Source organism: Zootoca vivipara, chromosome 5, assembly GCF_965207765.1.
Source record: "Zootoca vivipara chromosome 5, rZooViv2.hap1.1, whole genome shotgun sequence".
In the NCBI taxonomy this organism is placed as follows: Eukaryota; Metazoa; Chordata; class Lepidosauria; order Squamata; family Lacertidae; genus Zootoca; species Zootoca vivipara.
The window spans coordinates 59,003,947-59,026,569 of record NC_142588.1 but is presented as its reverse complement, the minus strand read 5'-3'; the positions used below and the strand labels follow the sequence as shown (position 1 = coordinate 59,026,569).

The 22,623-nt window shown below is 41.5% G+C and overlaps 1 protein-coding gene across 7 annotated transcripts in view; it reads right to left on the bottom strand.

Annotated features, from left to right (window-relative positions):
- Window positions 1–22,623, bottom strand: part of VPS8 (VPS8 subunit of CORVET complex) — an 88,512-nt gene that overhangs the window by 47,900 nt on the left and 17,989 nt on the right. For all 7 annotated transcript variants that reach the window (XM_035133325.3, XM_088669728.1, XM_088669727.1 and 4 more), the window contains 15 exons: window positions 22,413–22,493; window positions 20,766–20,936; window positions 19,670–19,744; window positions 19,159–19,194; window positions 18,242–18,332; window positions 17,036–17,082; window positions 15,585–15,674; window positions 15,180–15,226; window positions 14,208–14,430; window positions 13,142–13,231; window positions 12,355–12,406; window positions 11,537–11,579; window positions 9,972–10,044; window positions 6,091–6,210; window positions 4,244–4,315 (listed from right to left, as the gene is read on the bottom strand). In XM_035133325.3, coding sequence (XP_034989216.3) covers window positions 4,244–4,315; window positions 6,091–6,210; window positions 9,972–10,044; window positions 11,537–11,579; window positions 12,355–12,406; window positions 13,142–13,231; window positions 14,208–14,430; window positions 15,180–15,226; window positions 15,585–15,674; window positions 17,036–17,082; window positions 18,242–18,332; window positions 19,159–19,194; window positions 19,670–19,744; window positions 20,766–20,936; window positions 22,413–22,493 — 1,311 coding nt within the window. The remainder of the gene's footprint in view (window positions 1–4,243; window positions 4,316–6,090; window positions 6,211–9,971; window positions 10,045–11,536; window positions 11,580–12,354; window positions 12,407–13,141; window positions 13,232–14,207; window positions 14,431–15,179; window positions 15,227–15,584; window positions 15,675–17,035; window positions 17,083–18,241; window positions 18,333–19,158; window positions 19,195–19,669; window positions 19,745–20,765; window positions 20,937–22,412; window positions 22,494–22,623) is intronic.

Below are 22,623 nucleotides of genomic sequence, written 5' to 3'. Positions count from 1 at the left end.
CAAAACATCTGGAGGGCCGAAGTTTGGGGATGCCTGCACAAGACCTTGTTCCATTGCTTACTCGTGGTTGTTTATTGTGAGCCTTGTTGCCTTTACACCATGGGTACCTAATATGAATGAGTCACGCCCTGTGGCCAAGTTTGCTGTCTGCTTCCTACTTTGCTGTTTTTCCAAGTCTGAGGTGATCTATTCAACTTCTCCATTGCACACCAGCCAGCAGCACTCAGTTTCAGTTTACTCCATATGACAAATTCATTAACCATTAGCATTCTCGCTAGTCCGGACAGTTAGAAAATATTATTTCTTCTCTCATGCTCCCGTAGATTGTTCAGTGCTTGTGTAGTCCCTCATAAAATACCAAAACTGCCCCAGGTCCCTCAGATGATTTATGGGAAAGACTGCCTTTCACCTACCAAGATCATTTAGACCGATATCTCATCTGTCAGCAAAGACTGTCCCCGACTCTCCTGCAACGCTAATTCTTATACAACCTGACAACATGAAACTATGTTGGACTGATGAAGCATACAAGCTCAGACATACCTGTCTAGAAAACCTTAGTGTCCTCAGTTAATAGGGTTACCTCACAGTACAGGATACTAAAGATCCTGTAGTCAAGTGAAATGTAGTTGATTTTTTTTCCGTTTTATAATAATCTCAGAATATGCCCCAGGCAATGTATCTGTTATACAGTGCTAGACACACAGAAGTTACCAGAGGACAATAGTAATATTTTGCCTTCATGTATTCTGCCATGTATAGAGAGACACATTTAAAGAAAGTGTAGCTGTGCATTGTCTTGTAGGGGATACCTTCTTAGCCTATTATTTTTTTAAAAACCTATTTATGGCAAGAGAGCATTCAGGGTTTACTACAGGTTGATAGGGGTGGGAAGCAAGCTCTAAACGCAGGTTGCACGCATTTTGCAAAATCACAATAATGTATTATATATTTAGAAGTGCATAACGTGCACATTAGGGTGATGACTTTTTCATTTTTTCCTCAAAAATTATTTCCTGTAGCACAAATGGATGAACTTTTGCCTATTAGTGACTAAAATGAGGTATATTCCATTGAAATATTTAAAAAAGGTTACGCACAAACCGTTTTTAATTTTTTTGTATGCCGTTTTACCATTTCATAAAATTGTATTAACAATTCTATATATATTTCGTATCAAATTTGGACACAACACCACATTCCACAATGGCGAGTGTTCTTAGCAACATAGGGTATACAAATGTCACACCTGCGCAAGGTAAAAGCCCCTTTTTGGGACCTCAAAACTCAGCCAGCAGACCCTGCCGGACATGCTGGGAAAAGAACCTACAGGAGAGGTAGCAAAACATCGTCCTCTAGCGGCGTCTATACTGTTACTGCAGCTAAAAAAAGCTTCCTTGTGTGTTTGATGACCCTTTATAATGTTGTATATACTGTATGTGACTCTAAAGCTTGGGTTCAATTTTATATCTGCTTACAGTGACTTCAAAAATGGTCAAAAAACTGATAAAAATTTTTAATCATTTTGTGCGTGAGGTTTTTTTTATCAAATCTCTTTGAAAGTAAGATTTTATCTAATCTTTAATGAAAGCTCATCAAATTATGATACAGGGAAATGAGGTTGTAAAAAAGTCATCACCCTAGTGCACATTAATAAAGAGACATCCTGCCCACAGGATGATCTATATAAAAAAGATGAAGAGAATGGAGAGGATACGTGGAAGAAAAAACTTTGCTCCTTTACTCTCACCCAGCCAGCAGAAGGAGTTAACAGAATATAATGAAGACATACACAAATACCATGGCTGCAAACTCCTTCCCTTGCACCTTCTACTGCGTACTTGCTATTTTCTTTCTTCAAGTGTTAATCACGTTAAACCTCTATAGCAGGGGTCCCCAGACTTACCGTGCGGTGGGCCGGTGCCCGCCGCGCCGACCGCGCGGTGGGCCGGAGGGCGGGGGAGTGCGCGCCCGTGCGCATGCGCACACGCGCCCGTGCGGGGGAAAAATCGCCGAAAATCGCTTGTGCGCATGCGTATGGGCCTCCCCTGACCCGGAAGTGCACCAGAAATGACCTCTTCCGGGTCAGGAGAGGCCCATACGCATGCGCACAAAGGATTTTCGGCGATTTTTTGCCGATTTTTTAGATCGTCGCTGCGCCGCGCGCCGTGAGAGCGGGCGGCGGCAGCGGGCGGCGGGGGTCGTCGCGGGCCGGATTGGAAGGCCGATTGGGCCGCATCCGGCCCGGGGGCCGTAGTTTGGGGACCCCTGCTCTATAGGTTTCCCTTTAGTGCCTTCCCGTATTGTTCTGATACTTAAACTCTCTTTAACCTTTAAGTCAGTTCATGATCTTGCCCTCCTCTCCTAGTGGCTCTGGCCACATTCTGACGTTTGCCCATGGCTTAATAAACTATAAACTTCATTTGGTGCCACCAAATTCCACATGAAACAGAAAAAGAGAATGAACATTTGTCTCAAAAGCTACTGAAACACTGATGAGAATAAGAACAGAAAGAGATTACTTAAAATAGGAAGGATATAATGTATCAATTAGGACAATTAAACATCAACATACCCCTTGAGATTCTTTTGTGGGTTTCAAAGCAAGAAAGAGATGATTAAATAGTGAATAAATTGGTACAACGACTACTACCTTCAGTAATAAGGAATAGCAAATTTGTTGAAAGGATGAAAATGTGTCTTTGAAAATTTGGAAACACATGAGGTATTTACATTTGGGAGCAGATACTGAATGGACAATTTTTAAGAAAGAAATTGTTCAGAACCTGGGAGGTTGGAAACTGCTTTGGTTTCAATGCTTTCAAATACGGAATTTTATTTTAGAGGTGTTGGTTCCTACATACTCATTATTAAAGAAAGGAATGCCCTGGGAAACTTTAATTACAGGTGAAGAATCAAGGGGATTGTTGGCAAGAATAATGGTATAATTAAAAATCTGGGAAGGGGGCACAATGGAAAAGATATAAGAATTAGAATCCTACAATAGAAATGAACGTGGTATGTTAATCTGTGAAACAGGTACTGCTAAATGAAGAAAGTACAATATAAATTATTATTAAAATGGTATTTTATGCCTTCTAGAGTTAATAAGACATACTCAGATACATTATTTAAATGCTGGAAATGTTTAGCTACTAATGCAGATCTACAGTACTTCAGTTCTAGTGTGGTGGGGTTATCACAGAATTTTCTAATGCCTTTTCTAAATGTATTTAATTGAACAGAATATGAAATTCCAACTTATGAAATCTTTAGTAATTTATAATATCAGCAAATGTTATGAGTGTTTGAACATGGAAAAATATGAACTCCCCCTCAAGGAGGGAGCAGTTGCTGAAATGTTTAGATCTAGAGAAGACAAACAAGTTAACTGACGCAATTAGCAGGAAACCAATCTCTTCTTTTCAATACCCTTTCAGTTACAAAATGTTATTTCTCTATTATTTTTTCCATCTTTGAATTTGAAGTTCTTCATCCTTCTAGCAGAGATACTAGGATATGAGGCTCATTTTTTCAGTTCCTGAACCTATGACAGCAACGTATTTTCTGTTAAATGTTATGACCAAAAGAAGCCTATTCTGGAACAGTCCAAGGCCACACACAGAGGTAAACTTAGTTGCCCCCTCTCCTGTATATGACATACATCCATTGCATTAATCATTTACAACAACACTGCGCTAACAACTTATGTCCATAGTTCTTTGTCCTCATTACGTTTCTGTGTATATTATATTCAAGATAAGGATATAGTCCATCAATGCAACCAACATACATCATCACTTATGTTTTAGTAGTTTTAAAGAGCACCATTAGTTTAAAGTCAGGAATCCTTTTTCATTCAAGTACCGGTACCTCAGAATACCTTGCAAGAGGTGTTAGTGAAGCCAGTGCCATTCACTTCTTACCAATTAGCAAGGCACACAAAGGACACATTTATTCATTTCCCAAAGAAAGCATTCCAACTCAGTGACAAGACTAAAATAAAGGAATATATAACACCCCAGAAACAATCCATCTTTTACTATGGCCACTACCAGGGCCGTCTCGAGCAGGTCGGGCGCCCTGGCACTGAGGCGCGGAGATCACTCCGGCGCCCTCGCAGCGCGGCTTTGCCATGCAGCACCCCCCCCCTGCTGGCCCCGCACCCTGGCACCCCGCGCCACTGGGACTGCACCTAGAGCCGGGCCTGGCCACTACAAAAACAGGTGAGGAGGGGGCTTACCTTCAGAAGGATGTCCACAATTCTCTGTTGGTACTCTACAGCTTGCTTGTCATTCTTAAAGTCTTCAAATGTCTTTGTTAGGTAATGGTATTGGGAGAGAAAAGGGGGAGAAACACTTTATACCTTATTCCCATACAATGGGAAATACGAAAAATGCAGCAGCTAGCAGTAGGACTTGTTACATCCTTCCTTCATTCCCTCACGTCAACCGTAATTATCTACTAAACTTGTTACTTTACTCTGCTTGTAAATCTTGTTGCAAAGATGTCGGTGGCCAATTAGACTATAGAAACTGGCATAAAAGTACAACAACACTTTGCAATGAAAGCTTTTTCTGATGGACAGTATCATTTGGCCTCTGCCTGTAACACAACTCGCTCAAACTATAATTGTTTTCAGATGCCTGCAGCATCTCAGACAGTAGTTTTGAAGTGGAGAAGCTGACAGCAACATGCAAGCTGTTAAGATACGACGGCTTATATTGTGGCAGAAAGTTATGGGGTACTGAGGCAGAGACAAGTGCAGTGCATAGATGTAACAATTTCCAGAGGGGATAGCCATGCTGTAGCAAACTCAAAACCAAGATGTTAAGCTCATGCGCCTATTATAGCAGAGGGTTAAAAACAGGGCCTGAAGGAACAAAGGGCCTGTTGAATGGATTATTAACAGGGAAGAAAGGAGCAAGATAAAGAAACCTCCAGAGCATTAAGGGAATCAACCAGGAGAGGAATATCAACTATACTAAAGACAGTAGAGAGGTCAATGAGAGGCTTATAAGTCTGGAAATAAGATAATAGTTTTTGATTACTAAAGTTTCAGCAGTGTGCAGAAGCCAGATCGCGGAGTCAGTATTATTTCTACAGAGGCAATCTTCCCCACTTCCAATATGCAAACTAGACATCAATACAGGCAACAATGTTAGCTGTAACAATAGGCACAAAATAATTTAGTTCTCAGCATAAAGAGGTATTATTTACACCGAGCAAGAAGGTATCCCTGAAGTGGAAAAAAGTACCAATAATAACAGTGTGCAGTGTGGTTTGTGGGTGTCCAGTGTGAAACTATTAGCAGGAAGCACAAATGGAAAAGGAGATGAGCATCCATTAAAATGATGGGATTTTCAGTGCCATCCTTCCATCCCCTCTTCTTCAGCCCTCAAACCCAATCTAGTATTGTGGGCTTCTAACCCATAAGCCTCACACATACACCTTCCACTCTCCTTGGATATTAAAAATGGCAATGGAAATAAAAGGAGAGTCTTCTGGTTCTCTGTTCCTGTATCTAATAGTAGGGCAGCCTCTGGCTTCCAGAAATAGCAACTGCACGGTCTTTGTAAAATAAAAAAATAAAAAGGGCAGCTTTTCACACACTGAGCAAGTGTACTGCTACATAATTTTTTATAATATCTGGCCCACCAAGAGTAATGGAATCCATTATGATGAACAAATTTATCACCAGCATAACCTGGCCTGGAGACCTGTTACTTGCTGCAAAACTGCATATGCAATACAACAGCATTTTAAAGACTGTTCCCAATAAAATATGCATTTTTAAAATGCATTGAATACATTGGTTAAAGTTCAAGAAATATGACTCCCAGTGTTGGTGGAATTTATGCCAGTGGCTCCCAATTTCCCTTTATTCAGAAAAGCCTTGCAACTGTAAATGAGATGGTTGGCTCAGAAAGACTGAAACTCTACACACCATAAGGAACAAATATTATATTTGTCAAACAAGTTTTTCTAGATTAGTGGAATATATATATATATATATATATATATAATCAAATGAAGGAGGTGATGGGATTTCTCCCCCAATATCTTTGTGGAAGTGGTGTTGCCACTTACCAGTGCAAGAACATTGAGGAACTCCCGTGTATCGAAGTGCAGCAGGGTGCGGACATAGGGGTAAACCTCTTCATCGGTGGGTGCCTCTGCTGAGTGCAAACGAATGAGGAATTCAAAGACCTGCCATGAAAGATTAATAATCACTGAATACCTGAAGGAACTGTTCGAAGCTTACCAGCTCCTTAAACCTCCTTGAGAATACAGAATGGATTTTCAACAGCATTTTCTGTTCCTTAAATGCCATCCACTGTGCTGGACGTTTATTTCCTGGTACAAGTTCAATGATTTAACAGTAGGCAAAGTACTTCTGTTTAACATATCCCATGGCTTCTTACATCCACTTTCACAATTATTGACATTTATTGCTGCTCACTGGCATCTGAGAAAGATTATCACCACAGGCTTCCTAAATAATGAATTCTGGCACAAGCACATTTGCCTTCTAGATTACTTTTCAAAATGCACCTATTCCTAATATAGCGAGTCAGTTTATTGGGACATAAAAGATAAAGGGAAGATTGTTAGCAGAATTTAAAACAGGAGAGTGATTATGAAAAGCTATGAACCACAGGCCAAATGCTGGGGGAAATACCGCAAGATGGACAATTTGAGCGAGAATGACTGGGGTTACCCCATCCAATCACCGTGCTTAAAACAGAAATCCATGAATGAGGCTTGGGCCACTGGGGGAGGAAGAGGAGTACAGGGAGAGTTCACCGTCCCCTGGCAGTGCGATCCCGGTGGGGTGCCATCACGGCTGCCTACCTGCCCGTGCTGGGTGCCACGCCCCCCACAGGTGGTGTGCCATGCCCTCGGGACGGGACATGCACCAGCTGGGCACAGGACATCTCTACACGGACCATGCCTATGGCTGTCCATCACAGACTATGAGCAACAGGTACATCACAAGACCAGAACAGCAGAGCAGAGTTGCAGAGAGCCACAACTGTGCAACTACTTGGGATAAGGAGTGCCAGTTTAGTAAGTAGGTTATATGAACAATCTGTACAGTGAGGCATGAGACACAATGCTTTGCTGTGGTTTAAGTAACAGTTCCCCGAGGAGCTTTAGCAACAGGAACACTGAAGTGATGCTTGAAATTTACTGGCAGTGATTTAGATGCACCTGGCCTACATCCAAACTATCTGCCATGCTACTGAGCTGAGCACAGCTAGTAAGTGCTAATGTCTTTGCATACAGAGCAAAATGATCAGATATGCTTCAAAATGTTGCTTCAATGTGGATATTAAAAGCTGTTTTATACAATTATTGTGGCTATTTAACAGAATAGTTAAGTCACTTCATGATCAGGGAGACAATCCTGTGCACACTGTACTTTGGGGTATAGGTAGAGCACGTAAGGTTGCACTGTAAATGTATAATACTTAGTGTAGAAAAATCTGGAAGATTTACTTGTTAGCCCTTATCCCCAACAACTCAAATGAAGCCGGCATGCACACAAAACAGCCACACACTGTCCCCACCCTTTTCCATTCTGCATGTTCCCTCCCATCATGTTTGAATGCAGAATTAGGCTTTTTAGATCAATGGCTTTTCTTTCTTTACATTGCTCTGAAAAATACCATACATAAACACAAAATGTCACCTAAATCCTTCATGGCAATCCTATGATCTTTTAAACTGGATGGGGGATATTGTTTTTGTTTCTTGCTATGGTATGTATTTTTGTGTATTTTTAAATTGGAAACCACCCTGGGCAGTATACAAATTTAAGAAGAAGAAGAAGAAGAAGAAGAAGAAGAAGAAGAAGAAGAAGAAGAAGAAGAAGAAGAAGAAGAAGAAGAAGAAGAAGAAGAACAACAACAACAACAACAACAACAACAACAACAACATAAAAAAAATCCTTCCAGCAGCACCTTAAAGACCAACTAAGTTTTTTATTTTGGTATGAGCTTTCGTGTGCATGCACACTTCTTCAGATACAATGAAACAGAAGTCCCCAGAAGCTTATATGTAGAGAAAGGGTGGGGAGGGGTATCAATCAGAGGGGTGGTGGAAATGGGTGATTGACTGACTGATAGCTGTTGATGACTTTAAACGACTGCAAATGGTCTTGCATGAAAAAGCAAGGGGTGAGATGGCTGAAGATCGCTTTATCATGTATACTGAGATAAGAATCCAACGTCTCTGTTCAAACCAGGTCTCTCCATGGTTTTAAGCTTGGTGATAAGTTGCAATTCAGCAACTTCTCTTTCCAGTCTATTTCTGAAATTCTTTTGTAGTAAGACAGCTACTTTGAGATCTTGTATAGAATGTCCTGGGAGATTGAAGTGTTCTCCTACTGGTTTCCCTGTCTTGTAATTCCTGGTGTCAGATTTATGTCCATTTATCCTTTGGCGTAGAGTTTGGCCTGTTTGTCCAATATAGAGAGCTGAGGGGCACTGTTGGCATTTGATGGCATACACAATGTTAGATAAAATGTTAGATAAAAATCAGGTGATCCACTTATTTACCATCATCCCTGACAACTGAAATGAAGCTTAGGTACCACAGAGCAAGTCCCACAGAGTTAACTTGAATTACTCCCAGGCAAGTAAGAATAGGATTGCAGCCTTAGCCTTTAGACTAGTGGTGGGGAATCTGTGGCTGTTCAAATGTCTCATCAGTCCCAGCCAGCCAGCATGGCCAATGGTCAGAGATTATGGGAACTGGAGTTTTAATAATAATAATGGCTGGTTCAGCAATATCTGGAGGCTCTCAAGGTTCCCCATTCCTGCTCTAGACTCCCATGAAGTCCATAATGGACAACAACAACAAAAACCAGAAAAAAGCATAGCTCAGCTCCCAGCTGACTGTATCTTCATGGAAAGAAGGGCAGGGGAGAGAATCAAAATGTGTATGAAAAAGTGTTCAGGGACAATCACAAAGAGCTGTGGCAGACAATCAAAAGGCTACCGTTATCCAGATGATAGCAACTTTTTATCAGATATCTGCAATGTAACGGCTAAGCACAAAAGGCATGTCATTCCTATCACATTGTTACATGATTGCTATAGATAAACCAGGATCCGTGATGGGAGTCATCTGCCAAGTGTAATAAATTTAATATCTGCACATAGTCTTAAAGAATATGACACAACTGGAATGTAGGGGGGAAACTATCCTTTTGAGTTTTTATTTGCTCGTGTTCCTGCAACATTGCCTCTTTTGTTTTGTCTCAAATTTTCTACACTCCCTCTTGCTTCCTCTATAATATGACTTCCAAACATGGACCAGCAGTCTGTGAAGTTGAGCTCAGAAAACTTTGGGATATTGCTGTGGCAACCACTGCCAGAGTGGGTGGATACTATTCAAAGATGGAGGGAAGGGAGTTCCACAACAAATTATGCCTTTGATAATATTATTATTTCTTATTAAGCACACCTACAGGAGCAGCTTCCAAAATTTTAAAAAATGCACAATTATTCTGGCAGAACATAGGAAACTGCTGGACCATCAGTCATTCAGCTCATTATTTTCTACACGGACTGGCTGGGTTCCAAGCAGCAGTCTCTCTCTCAGCCTTACTTGGCGATGTCAGGGATTGAACCTAGAAGCTTCTGCATGCAAGGACAAAAACTTTAATACAGTGGTACCTCTACTTATGAATTTAATGCGTTCCGAATGCACATTCGTAAGTCGAAAAAAATTGTAAGTCAAATCCCATAGGAATGCATTGGGAGAAGAAATTCGTAAGTCGAAGCAACCCTATCTAAAAATTCGTAAGTAGAAAAAATCCTATCTAAACCGCATCCAAGATGGCGGACGGAGCTCCGTTCGTAAGTAGAAACATTCATAAGTAAACTTATTCGTAAGTAGAGGTACCACTGTACTGAGCCACTGGCCTTTCCAGTGAATTTTGCAGTTTATTTTTAACTCACCTGATTTTTAACCAAAGGTACCAGATCTTCAGGAATATTGCCCAGTGGATAAGCTCGACCTGCCAAACAGCAACTGTTAAGAAAGGACAGGTGGAGTTAAAACAGTGCTATAAATTAAGAACTGTAACATAACAAAGACCTAAATGTGGCTGGAAATGGCCCCCATTTCCTTACCTAGGTTCCTACTCATATACAAGTGGGACCCTTCAACAAACAGCAGCAGAGTGCTCCTGTTCAGGGTTCCAGTCGCTCTGTTCTATGCCCCTATAGTTTCCCCACTCACCCAAAGCAGTCTATCAGCATTAGAATTTAGTTTGCTTGCCTCAAATCACTTCAGTGACTCCACTTTTCAACCATGCAGGCACCCACTTGGCCCTGATAATACCTTTCTTGATCTTAGGTCTACATTCCAGTCAAGCTTCTATTATGATGGTTCTGAATAGCCTCTGTCCTGCCAAGTGTTCTGAGCCTCTTGACTTTCCCTTTCAATTTCCCTTTTATCTCATTTTTATTAAGTTTCCTCTTTTGAAGTCAGAACAATGTTGGACTTCCTTGGCAGTTGTCCACTTATATGCTGGATTTCATAGCACCATGGTCAACTGTTCTAAATCAGTTCAACAATACTTACATCTTGCACTAGGTCGTGGACTCCATTTAAGATAAACTCTAGGGTTGCTATCCCTCTGGTCAGCTCCATGGCCAATTTTTCTCATGCAGTTATTTAGGGTATCTGGAAATTTTACTTCTTTACTGCAACTGTGCATGTGTGTACCCAGTCGATGTGAGGGAATTTGCTACTTCAACAACACTTCGTCTTTCAGGAGCCTCCTTGATTTCATTCTACATCTCAAGATGACACTGTGCATTTGAGGCAGTGGGATGATAGGACATCCCTAGCAGGGGTGCCAGCTTGAATAAAATATGGGGGAGGCAGATAAGCCCCGCCCCACATAATAGATCAGATGATGTGGCATGCACACACCATTTGAATGGCAATGCTCATCAGCTGAGGGATGGGGCAGCCTGCCTGGGGTGCACAGAATCCTAGCTTAGCTATGGTATTGGCTGCTGGCATGGCAGGGCTGTTGGGTTTCTCTGCCCCTATGTGACAAAAAAGATTATACTGCAGCGGTACCTTGGTTTACAAACTTAATCTGTTCCGGAAGTCTGTTCTTAAACCAAAGCATTCTTAAACCAAGGCGTGCTTTCCCAAAGCAGCAGGGGACTCAGTTTACAAATGGAAAACATTCAACATGTTCTGCTTCCAAGGCAAAGTTCACAAACCAAAACACCTACTTCTGGGTTTGCGGCGTTCTTAATCCAAGTCGTTCATAAACTAAGCCAGACATCCCCAAACTTCGGCCCTCCAGATGTTTTGGCCTACAACTCCCATGATCCCTAGCTAACAGGACCAGTGGTCAGGGATGATGGGAATTGTAGGCCAAAACATCTGGAGGGCCGAAGTTTGGGGATGCCTGAACTAATCTGTTCTTAAACCAAGGTGCCACTGTACTACAGAAAGCAAAACATAAATAACTATCTCATAGATGCTGGATGTACCATACCTTATATAGACAAGAAGCTTGTTGCCCATGATGACTTGCTCGTCTAAAAACAAACAAATAAACCACACACAGAGAAACAAAAGCTTTGTATTATCTTCTGGAGTTGAATTTACTCAAAGTACATAACCTGCTTTGCTAAAAGGGCCTCAGGTGATGGTACTTGCAATAACCAAGTAATTTGACAAACTCAATGTTCCATTTTTTTCATAATCTGATATATGGACAGATGTCTGCACTAAAGACATTGCATCTGGATACTAAGCATTTGAGATGGTTCATGAAAGGCTGAAAATGTCAAAAAAATACTATAATTTTAACATTTAGTAAATAATAGTCACTATAAAACAAAGGAATGACACCATGCTTGCTCAGAAGGTTCAGGGTCTTGGTGGTGTATTCCTACCCTCTTATAGGATATTGGTGTCAGCTAGAAGAATGCATAAGTCCCCCTTCAATTGAGCTATGGAACATAATGAGCTGCCTTATACCAAGCCGCACCACTGGCAGGGTCCCTCCAGGGTTTGCAGCTCATTTGGCTACACAGAAGCTGGGTAGGATCAGCATACATGTTAAGGTATAGGCTGGATTCATGTTTTAACATGAAAGACCTTTCCAGAGAGAAAGTTTATCAGTGGTTAAGCAGCTCTCTCCAAGGGAACAAGCCAACGAGGTGAGCTGGTGAGCTGAGACTAGGATGACCGGAGGTGCGTAGGGTAGGCTATAGCAATCCCTCATATTCAGATATCACAAACCAAACCACCTTTCAAAATGCTCAAAATGTAAATTTAAACGATAAATACTTATCAAACACAGAGTACCTGAGAGAGACTTTCCAGCACTAAGAGGATGAGCAATGACCTTGAACAATTTCTGGGGGTGGGAGGAATGAAGAGAACACAAACAAGGTTAGCAGATGTTTCCTTTGTTGCTCTTCATTTTTGTTCAACATAGTAATAGTGGATTTGGCAGTAGTAAAAAGACTTCAAAAAGGGAAAGATTTCAAAAAGAGAAAATTGCCAAGTAGTCAAAGAGTGCAAATGTAGTTGAATGGGTAGTTTTGCCCGGGGCAGTTTGGTTTAAATAGCTGCAAATTGTTTAGGAACAGCGTAATACAAAGGTAGTGTGCCCCAGGCCCACATCACATGAGGTGAAGCTTTACTATGTGGGAAAGTGTACTTAAACACACACCTGCTGCCTTCTCCAGTCTCTTTCAATGCCACAACAGCAGCTCATCTGTCCATTAAGAAAATGAGGGAGCAGTATGTGGTACTACTAAATAGGTGACACTGAAGTGCTGGCAGAATGTCACCCAGGGAATGTGTGTGTGGCTTCTCTGTACACATGCACAATGCTCAGAATAAGTAAGAACTGCAGTTAGAGAACAATAAAAACTGGACTGCTCCAGTCTAAAGCAAGAGACTAAAGAGTAAAGGAAACCAATGTGGTGGCCTCCACATTGGACCAATGTTGGACCAATGTTGGACTTCAACTCCCTGAATTCCTAACCATCAGCCACCCTGGCTGGGGCTGATGGTAGTTAAGTGTCTTGTGGAAAACCGATGATGAGCATAAAAGATACATAGTATGTGGCTCCAACCTTCCTACCTCCATTGGTGTAATATAGTCATTCATGCCACTGTTGTAGACATAGATCATGGCATCATACAAACGATTCTCCCAACACATGAGGACCACCTAGGAACAAAAAATATGCCTTGAGACTTGAATATTTATTCAACACTATAACAGATAGTAAGCAGAATGTGGACTCAGAAGATAATGTAAACTAATTCAGCAATACATATACAAAAAGCTGAAACTGATTTCCTTAAATGAGGGGGAAGAGAGATAATTTGTAGCAAAAGGCTTTAGAATGTCCCCATGCTGTTTTTGGAATTCCCGGCTTTTCAAAGGGGTGTTTAAAGCCCTTTTACAAATAGAACCATGCTGCTTCTTAAACTGCAGTATGGAGCTGCTTTGGAAACGCTTTCAAACAGTCCTGTGCTGCTCCTTGAACTTCTAGTTTTTTAAGGTTCAAGCAGCACTAGAAGGGAGAACAATTCCCCCTCCTTGAACGAGCCACTGCTCATCAGTTAATGGGTGGTGGAAGTGTTTCACCAAAAGAACAATTGGGAGCTCATTTTAAGTGCCCATTTTTTCTTTTGAAGCCCTGCCCTTACCCATGAGACACCTGGTGACATCATACATGACAAGAATAGGGCGAGTGGGCATGGACTCTTAAAAATAGCTTTGCAGATCAAGTGGGGAGGCCTGGTAAGCCTTATTTGGCTTGCAGACCAGAGATTCCCCACCCATGATTTACGCCATAGCTGCCAAGTTATCCCTTTTTACAGGGATTTTCCCTTATGCTGAATAGGCTTCCTCGCGAGAAAAGCGAAAACTTGGCAGCTATGATTTACGCCAAGTTTGAAACTGGTATTTGAAACTGGTATTAATCCACATAATTATAGCTGGATTAATGTAGATTATGCTAAGAGACCTTGTCTGGTTTTAAAGGCTTTTTAGAGTTTTACAGAGCCCAGGGGGATCTCTTTAGCACAATGCAACACAAAACTTTTTAAACATCTTGTTCTATTAAAAACATCCATACTTAAATAGCCGCAGAGTGAGATTACATCCATGTCAAAATATGAAGGTTACCAATTATCACCTGCTGTATGTCTAGGCTGGTGATATCCATATGTACAATGCAAGCCTCCATGTTTGCCATTAAATTCTTATCTTGGAAGTGAAGCAGCAAATCTTTCATAATTTGAGCTGTAATTCCCATCAATTTATCACTTAAAATGTATGGCTCAAGACACTCCAGAAAGACACCCTTTGCCACAGAATTTTCACTCATCTTGTCATACATCTGGCTAAACAACAGATCCCTAGAATGAAGATGACAAGTGAATAAGTAATTATCAAAAATAAAAAACTTATCTTAGCTAGTAATGGTTGATTTCTACTGCATACACAGCAGGCAAAAACACTTCCTGCATTCATATTACGGGTAGGGGACTGGTTAATCTATTTCTGCCAGTACAGTATTAGTTTTGCATGTGTTCAGACAGTAAATCTGTTCTGTCCCATGTTTAAAATACATATTAGTCTATAAATATGTATTTGTTTCACAAAAGGTCATTTAGTAACATACCTTATCTTAAAATAAACATTTTGGTACTTTTTAAAAGTGAGAACTGCTTTGTAAAATTCAGATAAATGTGAAATTCAAAAGGATAATTGCATTCTGATCTGCACTTGAGTCCCGAAAGCACAGATCAAGTCAATTTGCACTGGAATTCACAAAGATGAAATTCCTGAAACATCTGTCCTTCGGACCAAAAACTTTAAAATGTGAGGCCTTAAGAGGAAAATCCATTTAGAAACCCGCCATTTTACAAATAAGCAATTGCGAATGCAGTGCTATAATTCAAGATCATTCAGACAGGAAATTTAGAGAAAACCTTCCCCTATGGCTCAATTGTTCCATCATTGTCAGCTCTCATATCCCACTTTTCTTCTGGGACACCTGCTGTTTGTCATTAAGGCAAGGAACAGCCATAGGTGGCAGTCCTGGTGCAGTATGTATGGCAAAGCTACTGAATTCAGTAAGCAAGTTTCTCATGCTCTCACTTACATCCGCTGAAGCAGAAGGCAGTAATCAACAATGACAGGCACCATATCCTGTGAAAAAACCACACAGAAAGTGTCACTAACAATCCGCAAGTACTACTTGATCTCCTATTACTGCTATGTAGCTGTTATCCAGAAAAGATTAAACTTGCACTGATATAGGGAGATCACAAAATTAGGAAGTCACTATATTGCTTGCACATTATCCTCAAGACTGGAATTTTTTTCTGACACAGAAGAATCTACCCTGCGTCTACCACAAGATGCCCAAGAGCAGCATAATAGCAGCCTATACAAGGAAACATTTTTATATAGGTGCTTCCATTTCTCTTGAAACAATTCATAACCATTTTAACCTCTGAATTTTAAGTGGAAATAGAGAAGAGAAATCACTGCAAAAGCATTGTACCTGAAAGTGCTGCTCCATAACCTGGATTTTACCCTGATCAGGACATTTCTTCATCGTTCGATCAGCAAAATGGATAAGAATTTCAACCATCTGTGAAACAGAAAAATTACAGAGGTAGGGAGTGCCCATCATGCTTTACAGTATATGAAAGGAAGGTGCTTGACGATGGAAGGAGAGAGAACATTCCCAGCCCTACCTGAAGATGCCAGAGACTGAATGTGGGATCTTTTGCATGCAATGCACATGCTCTAGCACCAGGGCCAGATTTAGATTTGATGAGGCCCTAAGATACTGAAGGTGTTGAATATATGCTATGTGGTAATTTATTGACTTAATAGGTATCTAAAGCCATTTGCACATGTTGCCATGCAACCAGTCCATGCAGAATGTAAAGGTAAAGGACCCCTGACAGTTAAGTTCAGTCGCGAACAACTCTGGGGTTGCGGCGCTCATTTCAATTTACTGGCTGAGGGAGCCAGCATACAGCTTCCGGGTCATGTGGCCAGCCACTTCTGGCGAACCAGAGCAGCGCACGGAAACACCATTTATCTTCCCGCTGGAGCGGTACCTATTTATCTACTTGCATTGGCATGCTTTTGAACTGCTAGGTTGGCAGGAGCTGGGACCGAAAAACAGGAGCTCACCCCGTCGTGGGGATTCGAATCACCGACCTTCCAATCGGCAAGCCCAAGGCTCAGTGGTTTAGACCACAGCGCCACCCACGTCCCACAGAATGTAGGCACCCTATATATAGAAATGAGCAAACCAGTGATATTTTAGGGAGCAGTCCAGCTGCCAAAGTTCTCTCACAGATGCTGGGTTTCCTTTTCACAATCCTTTGAATCTAATACCGGTAGTAATGGCCTTGAACTTGGTGAATCAGCAGCCAGTGCAGATCTTTGAGCAAAGGTGTCTCATTCTTATCAGCAGCCATGCTACAGCATTCTGCACTAACTGCAGCTTCCAGATCAAGTGCAAGAGAAGACCCACATAAGAGTGCATTGCCAGGAATCCAACCTTGAAGACAGCAAAGACTGAACTACTGTGGTCAAGGCTCTGCCGGTTCAGGAACAGCCATACCGGTAGCTGTGGTATCCGTCACAGCTGCTAAAGGTGCCTCTAACCACTAAGGCTAACTGGACCTCCCACAAAGTTTGGACCCAATATCAATTAATGTAGAGTGTCAATGTTTAATCATTGTGGAGGTGTAACTATATACTCTGGTGTTTGTTAATAAGGATGAGCATCACTAAGAGAACAATATGCATTGATGCCAAGTGTGACATTTAATTGTCGTTGCTTTTACACATTCAGATGTACACCAACACACACACCCTTAACTGTTTGTTGGGAAAACAAAAGCAACATCATACAAGAAAGAAAGATAGAATGTAGCTCTATATTTGAAAAAGAGAGAGAGAGAGATGAGATTAGGAAGATGAAAAACTCACTCTGTCTGCAACAACAGCCTTTCGTTTCTGTTCATCTCCAGACAACCCTGTTTAAAAACAAAACAGAATACCAAGTCTTTTCAAGGTCAGACTGCAAATGAAAAAGCTCCTCACTTATAACTCAGAGTAGGCAATTTTTTAAAAAATTAAATGTCTCAAAACAAAACTTTAAAGTGTATAACCACCACCACATATACTGTAGAATTACAATACAGGCAGGATTAAATTTAGCATGGGATTAGACAAATTTATGGATGACAGGTGTACCAACAATGGCTTTTAGCCAGGACAGAAAGCTGAAAGTTCCATATTCATAGGTAATATATCTCTTAAGATCAGCTGCTAGAAGGTAAGCAATTGGGGTGGGGTGGGGGGCTTTTGCCTTCATCCCCTGCCTGTGGGCTGCCCAGAAGCTGACAGGCCACTGTTGGGAACAGGATGCTGGGAGTAGACTAACTCTATGGATTCAGCAGGGCAGCTCTTACAAGTACAGGGACATCCTGCAGGTGCAATGTACTGCCATATCCATTTGTCCGGCAATATTTTTATTCTTAACTAGCTGGCTCTGCCACGCGTTGCTATGCTTCATCCCTGTGGTTCCCCCCCCCACCCTGTTCCGATCCATTACGTAGCCCGCCCCCTTGCCCCCACCTTATCCCTGTGATTCCCCCCTCCCTGTCCCAATCCATGACGTATCACACCTGCTTCTCCCCCCACCCTCCCCAAAACCCCACCCAGGTGAGTCAGTACCTCCATTCGGCCTAGTCTGTAAAGGCTTCGGCCTAGTATGTAAACGGGAGCTGAGGTGCTGTTGAGAGGGAAGGTTTTTTAGGTGGAGTACCAGTGTAGGTTTGTAACCTAGTTCTTTTCCCAGCATGCACTTTCGTCTGAGTGGAGTGTTTTGAAACATGGGTTTTTTGGTGTTTTACTTGCCAGAGGTTTGACATCTGTCTTAGCAAACTTTATAACAACCTTCGGACATTCGCTTGGGACGTTGTGCCCAAATGTGAATGCAATCGGTCAAGGGGTTTCTGAGAACCGTTCGGTGTCACACACATGCACCCTTTACATTTTTATATGTATAGATTTAATCTGTGCCAAAAACTGATTTTTGACATCAAAATAAAAACACTTTCTCCTCAACAAAAAGGTGAGGGTTTTGTTGAAGCAATTACTTACATAGTACAATACCTAAATCAAACTTACCTACGACAGCCTTGGCTTTCCCTTCGTGAAAGGACCAAGCAAGAGCCAGTGCTTCATTAAGGCAGTCTTGCTTCAGAAGGTGATCTATTCTCTGAAGTCAGATACACAACAGCAACAACTGTTACAGATTGTGACCAAAGGCAATCTCCAATTAAGGATTTAATTCAGGCATTCTAATTGCTCTGTTTGTGTTTTAAGACATTTCTAGGATGCTTGCTCCAACACAGAAGCATTCAACCCCTCCCCCAAAAAATTACAATGTGCACGACCCACACATACATGTGTCTCAGATCAATCAGCCACTCAAAAATAGTACTCCACAAATCCATTCCATAAACAGGCAGTACTCTGAAAAATGATTAATATCATGACATCAAAACAACTACCCTTTGAATAACATGGAGCTGGGTGATAATTAATGGCAGTTAAAATAATAAGCTGATCCATTTTGGAACAAAACTATCTATGGGGTTTGCTGGTGGAAGGAACATGATACATTAACTCCCTTTAGCAATTTCTTCACATTTTTGTAAGTTTCCCTCATTGCTTATACACATACAGCATCAACAGTACTGAGGTAATCTTTCACTGCATCATGAATATTTATTTTTTCTATATAAAAAAGACAGCACAGGCTAGATTAGCAATGCTTTATTATGTTGGTTGGTGAAAATATTGCGTTCAATTAACAGGACACCAATGTTTTCTGTCCATAGTATGTATATTTACTCTGCAAAGGTTTGTCCTGAAGGCAGCTCATTCCACCTGTCACCAAGTCATGAACCTAAGCTCTCTACAGTGTCATCCTATACATGTCTAGTCAGTTATAAGCCCAACTTACTTCAGAAAGGCTTAGGCCTATTTAAGTGAATTTAAGGTCGCAGCCTTAATACACTAGGGCCTTTCTCTTCACTTACCTCTCTCCAGCTCCTCAGTGTCATCACATGGACAGACTGAAAGTAGAGGAAAGTAAAAGCGCAAGTAAATGCAGTTGTCTGCCTAAGCATTCATTGGTAGTAACTATGAATTCCCATACTAGCTTCGCAGGATGCTTAGGCAGCATTTATTCTAGGTGCTTCAGATCAAAGGGCTATCTAATCAAGCATCCTGTTTTCCACAGCGGCTAACAAGATGTAGATGAAAAGGCCACAAGCAACATGTGAAGACAAAAAACCTCTCATGCCCTATCTGATGCTGGAGGTAGTATATATAGCCATCATGACTAGGAGCCATTGGTAGCCTTATTCTATTTATCACATTTATATACACCACCTTTCTGCCAAAGCACACAAGGTGCTTTACAAGTACTATAACAAACGACAAATAATTCTACACTGAGGTAATAATAACTTAATCATTCTAATAAGAGGCAGATAAAGAGGCCTAATAAATAATAAAATAGTTTTAAAATAACCTGGTCAGACTTACCTTTGTACCTAAATAAAAAATTTGACCACCACAGTTGCTGATTGACTGGTAACAAGCTTTCTCCCCCACCAGCGCCTAGAAAACATGGAGTGTTTTTATTTAGTACAAGAGTACAGTAGTGGTGTTTTCCATTAGTAAGAAAATATATGAGGAATATAGGGCAATGGGGGAAAAACAAGTGCAGCCAGACCAGTCGTTTCTCTCTCTCTTTTGTGTAGTAGCAGGTGGCAAATTCAAAGTAGAGCATTTAGGTAAAAGTAAAGGGCCCCCTGACCATTAGGTCCAGTCGCGGACGACTCTGGGTTTGCGGCGCTCATATCGCTCTATAGGCTGAAGCAGCTGGCGTTTGTGCACAGACAGCTTCCAGGTCATGTGGCCAGCATGACTAAGCCACTTCTGGTGAAACAGAGCAGCATACAGAAACACTGTTTACCTTCCCACCGGAGCGGTACTTATTTATCTACTTGCACTTTGTACGTGCATTTAGTAGTCATTTAACATTCATTTGTGATCCACTAAGAGTTTTAATGTGTTATGGGTCAACAAGGCAGCTAATATTTACCAAATAGGTTGAATATATTTCAGACATGTAGTTTGCAATGCAACTTGAAACATAAGCTGCTAAAATTCACCAGATGGGCAAGAGACAGAACAAAACTATGGTCAAGTTTTAAAATCTCTAAAATCTGGATATGAGACTGTGATTGCTATGTATGTAAGCAAACAAACAATTTCTTTGTGCAGCAAAGTGCTGGCAGAGTTTCAAGGTATCTTTTGGATGTGTTGAAGTGTATATAGTTGGAAAGAAGAGGAAGGTCCTTTCTGAACGTCTGCTCTCATCATTGTAGCATGGTTTCTCTCTCTATTGCTACCTGCAAGGCCATACTGCACTACATACTAAAATTCCAGCAGTTATGCCATAAAGGAAGAATACAAAACCCAATTGTAGAAAACCAGAGAACTATAAGAAGAAAAGGTGGGGGTGGGGTGGGGAGAGAGATGCTATTTAGCTGCAGTTTCAGGACACACCAGATATTAGATAGGAATTCCTAACAAACCAACATGTTCATTAAGTACATGTCTCATTTGGCCGTACCAGTGCTTGGCTGACATTGCCTCCTGTAGCCAATGATTTGAAATGGCTGCTGTTGTACACTAACTGGACTTCTGAGATCTCCACAGTCTCAAGCTCCTCCTGTGTCTGACGATCTATCACATGCAGTTTCTCCACGCTATCCAGAAGCACCACTGTGCGTGAATTTATCCACTAGAAATCAAGCAAAGATGACAGGTACCAACAATTAATAACACAAAAGGACAGGGGATATTATTGGGCACTAAGTAGATCTTACAAAGCCATAGCATCCAAATTATACAGCTGGTGGCAACATAACTAACTTTAGAAGTTGGGGTCTCAGTACAAATAAGTAAGAGAGGAATGCCATGTAATTTTCCTGGGAATATTTAACCACAATCAGCAAGGCTAGAAGCATACATTCTCAAGTGTGATGTACAAATCCCCACAGTTACGGTATATGACAAACTCTTTCTTAATACAGTATGATGGTCTCCACAACCATTGGGAGCAAAACTTGAAGCACCCCTTTAAGCCCCAAGGCACAAAACTAGAATGAAGTTTTTTTTAAAAAAAAATCATACTTGTAGGTTATACGTTTATACTTTTTAAACCTCCAGGTTATTCAGTTTTAAACACCTTTCCAATAATAGTTAATGTTGATGAGTTTTCTACTAGAATTAAACTAAGGCAAATCAGAAGAAATTAAGTTGCTGCTCAAGAGACAAAGCAATGAGAACTATTAAAGTAGCAACAATGTACCTGTATTTAAGTACGTTGAAATTCACTAGCAAATAACAGAGCAATCTAAAATGGAGGTGGGGAGCAGATGAGCCATTTCTGCAACCAACACTTTACCAGATTGCATTGGTCATGTCAGACTGTGGGTTTTGTTTTGTTTTGTTATTTGCTAGCAGGATCCTTGAGCCCCTGGATCCTGCTAAAAAAAGGTGAAAGAACAATCGGAAGTAGCTTAGCTAAGTGATATTGCAGCCTCAGTCACAGCACAGCCATACCTGCCAAGTCTCCCGCTGAAAAATGCGGGATCAGCAGTGGCGCGGCACCGGAAGTTGCGTAGAAGCAACTTCCGGGGCCGCTCTGCCCATGTGTGGGCACCAGAAATAGGGCAGAGTGGCACCGGAAGTCGCTTCTACGCATGCCCGGCAGCCATCTTGGTGGTGGCCGTATGGCAGCGGCCATCTTGGTGACGGCTGCCGCCATGCGGCCACCACCAAGATGGCTGCCGGGCATGCGTAGAAGTGACTTCCGGTGCCGCTCTGCCCTATTTCGGGTGCCCACGCATGGGCAGAGCAGCACCCCAAATGGAGGCTCCCTAGCAGGTAGGAAATCCGGGGGATTTCCAGGATTTTTCTCCATTTGGGGGAACAGCGGGAAACGGATTAAAATACGGGGGTTTCCCGTGAAAAACGGGATACTTGGCAGCTAAGAGCACAGCCCCCTAAATGCTGGTGCTCCTCTCTGCCAACAGAGAGACAACTACCAGCAGGGAGACAACTACATAAACATCTGACACCCTTCACCATCATTACCCAGACAAGTTTCATCTTCTGAAGAGTTAAGAGCCTATTAAATGGAAGAAATGCCTATTTCTTTTTAGCAACAAAATTCTTCGCATTTCCTACTGGAAAATAAAACATAACAACTTACTGTAAAATTAATGAGGTCATAGTGCAGATGTAGCTGCTTCTGCTTTGTAACATGGATTGCTCCAGATTCATCTCTTTTAACCTGGTGATGAAATTAGGTAATTCATACAAACATAATAAACTGCATTATACAGAGTCAGACCATTGGTCCATCTAGCTCAGGGATCCCCAAACTTGGTCCTCCAGATGTTTTGGGACTACAATTCCCATCA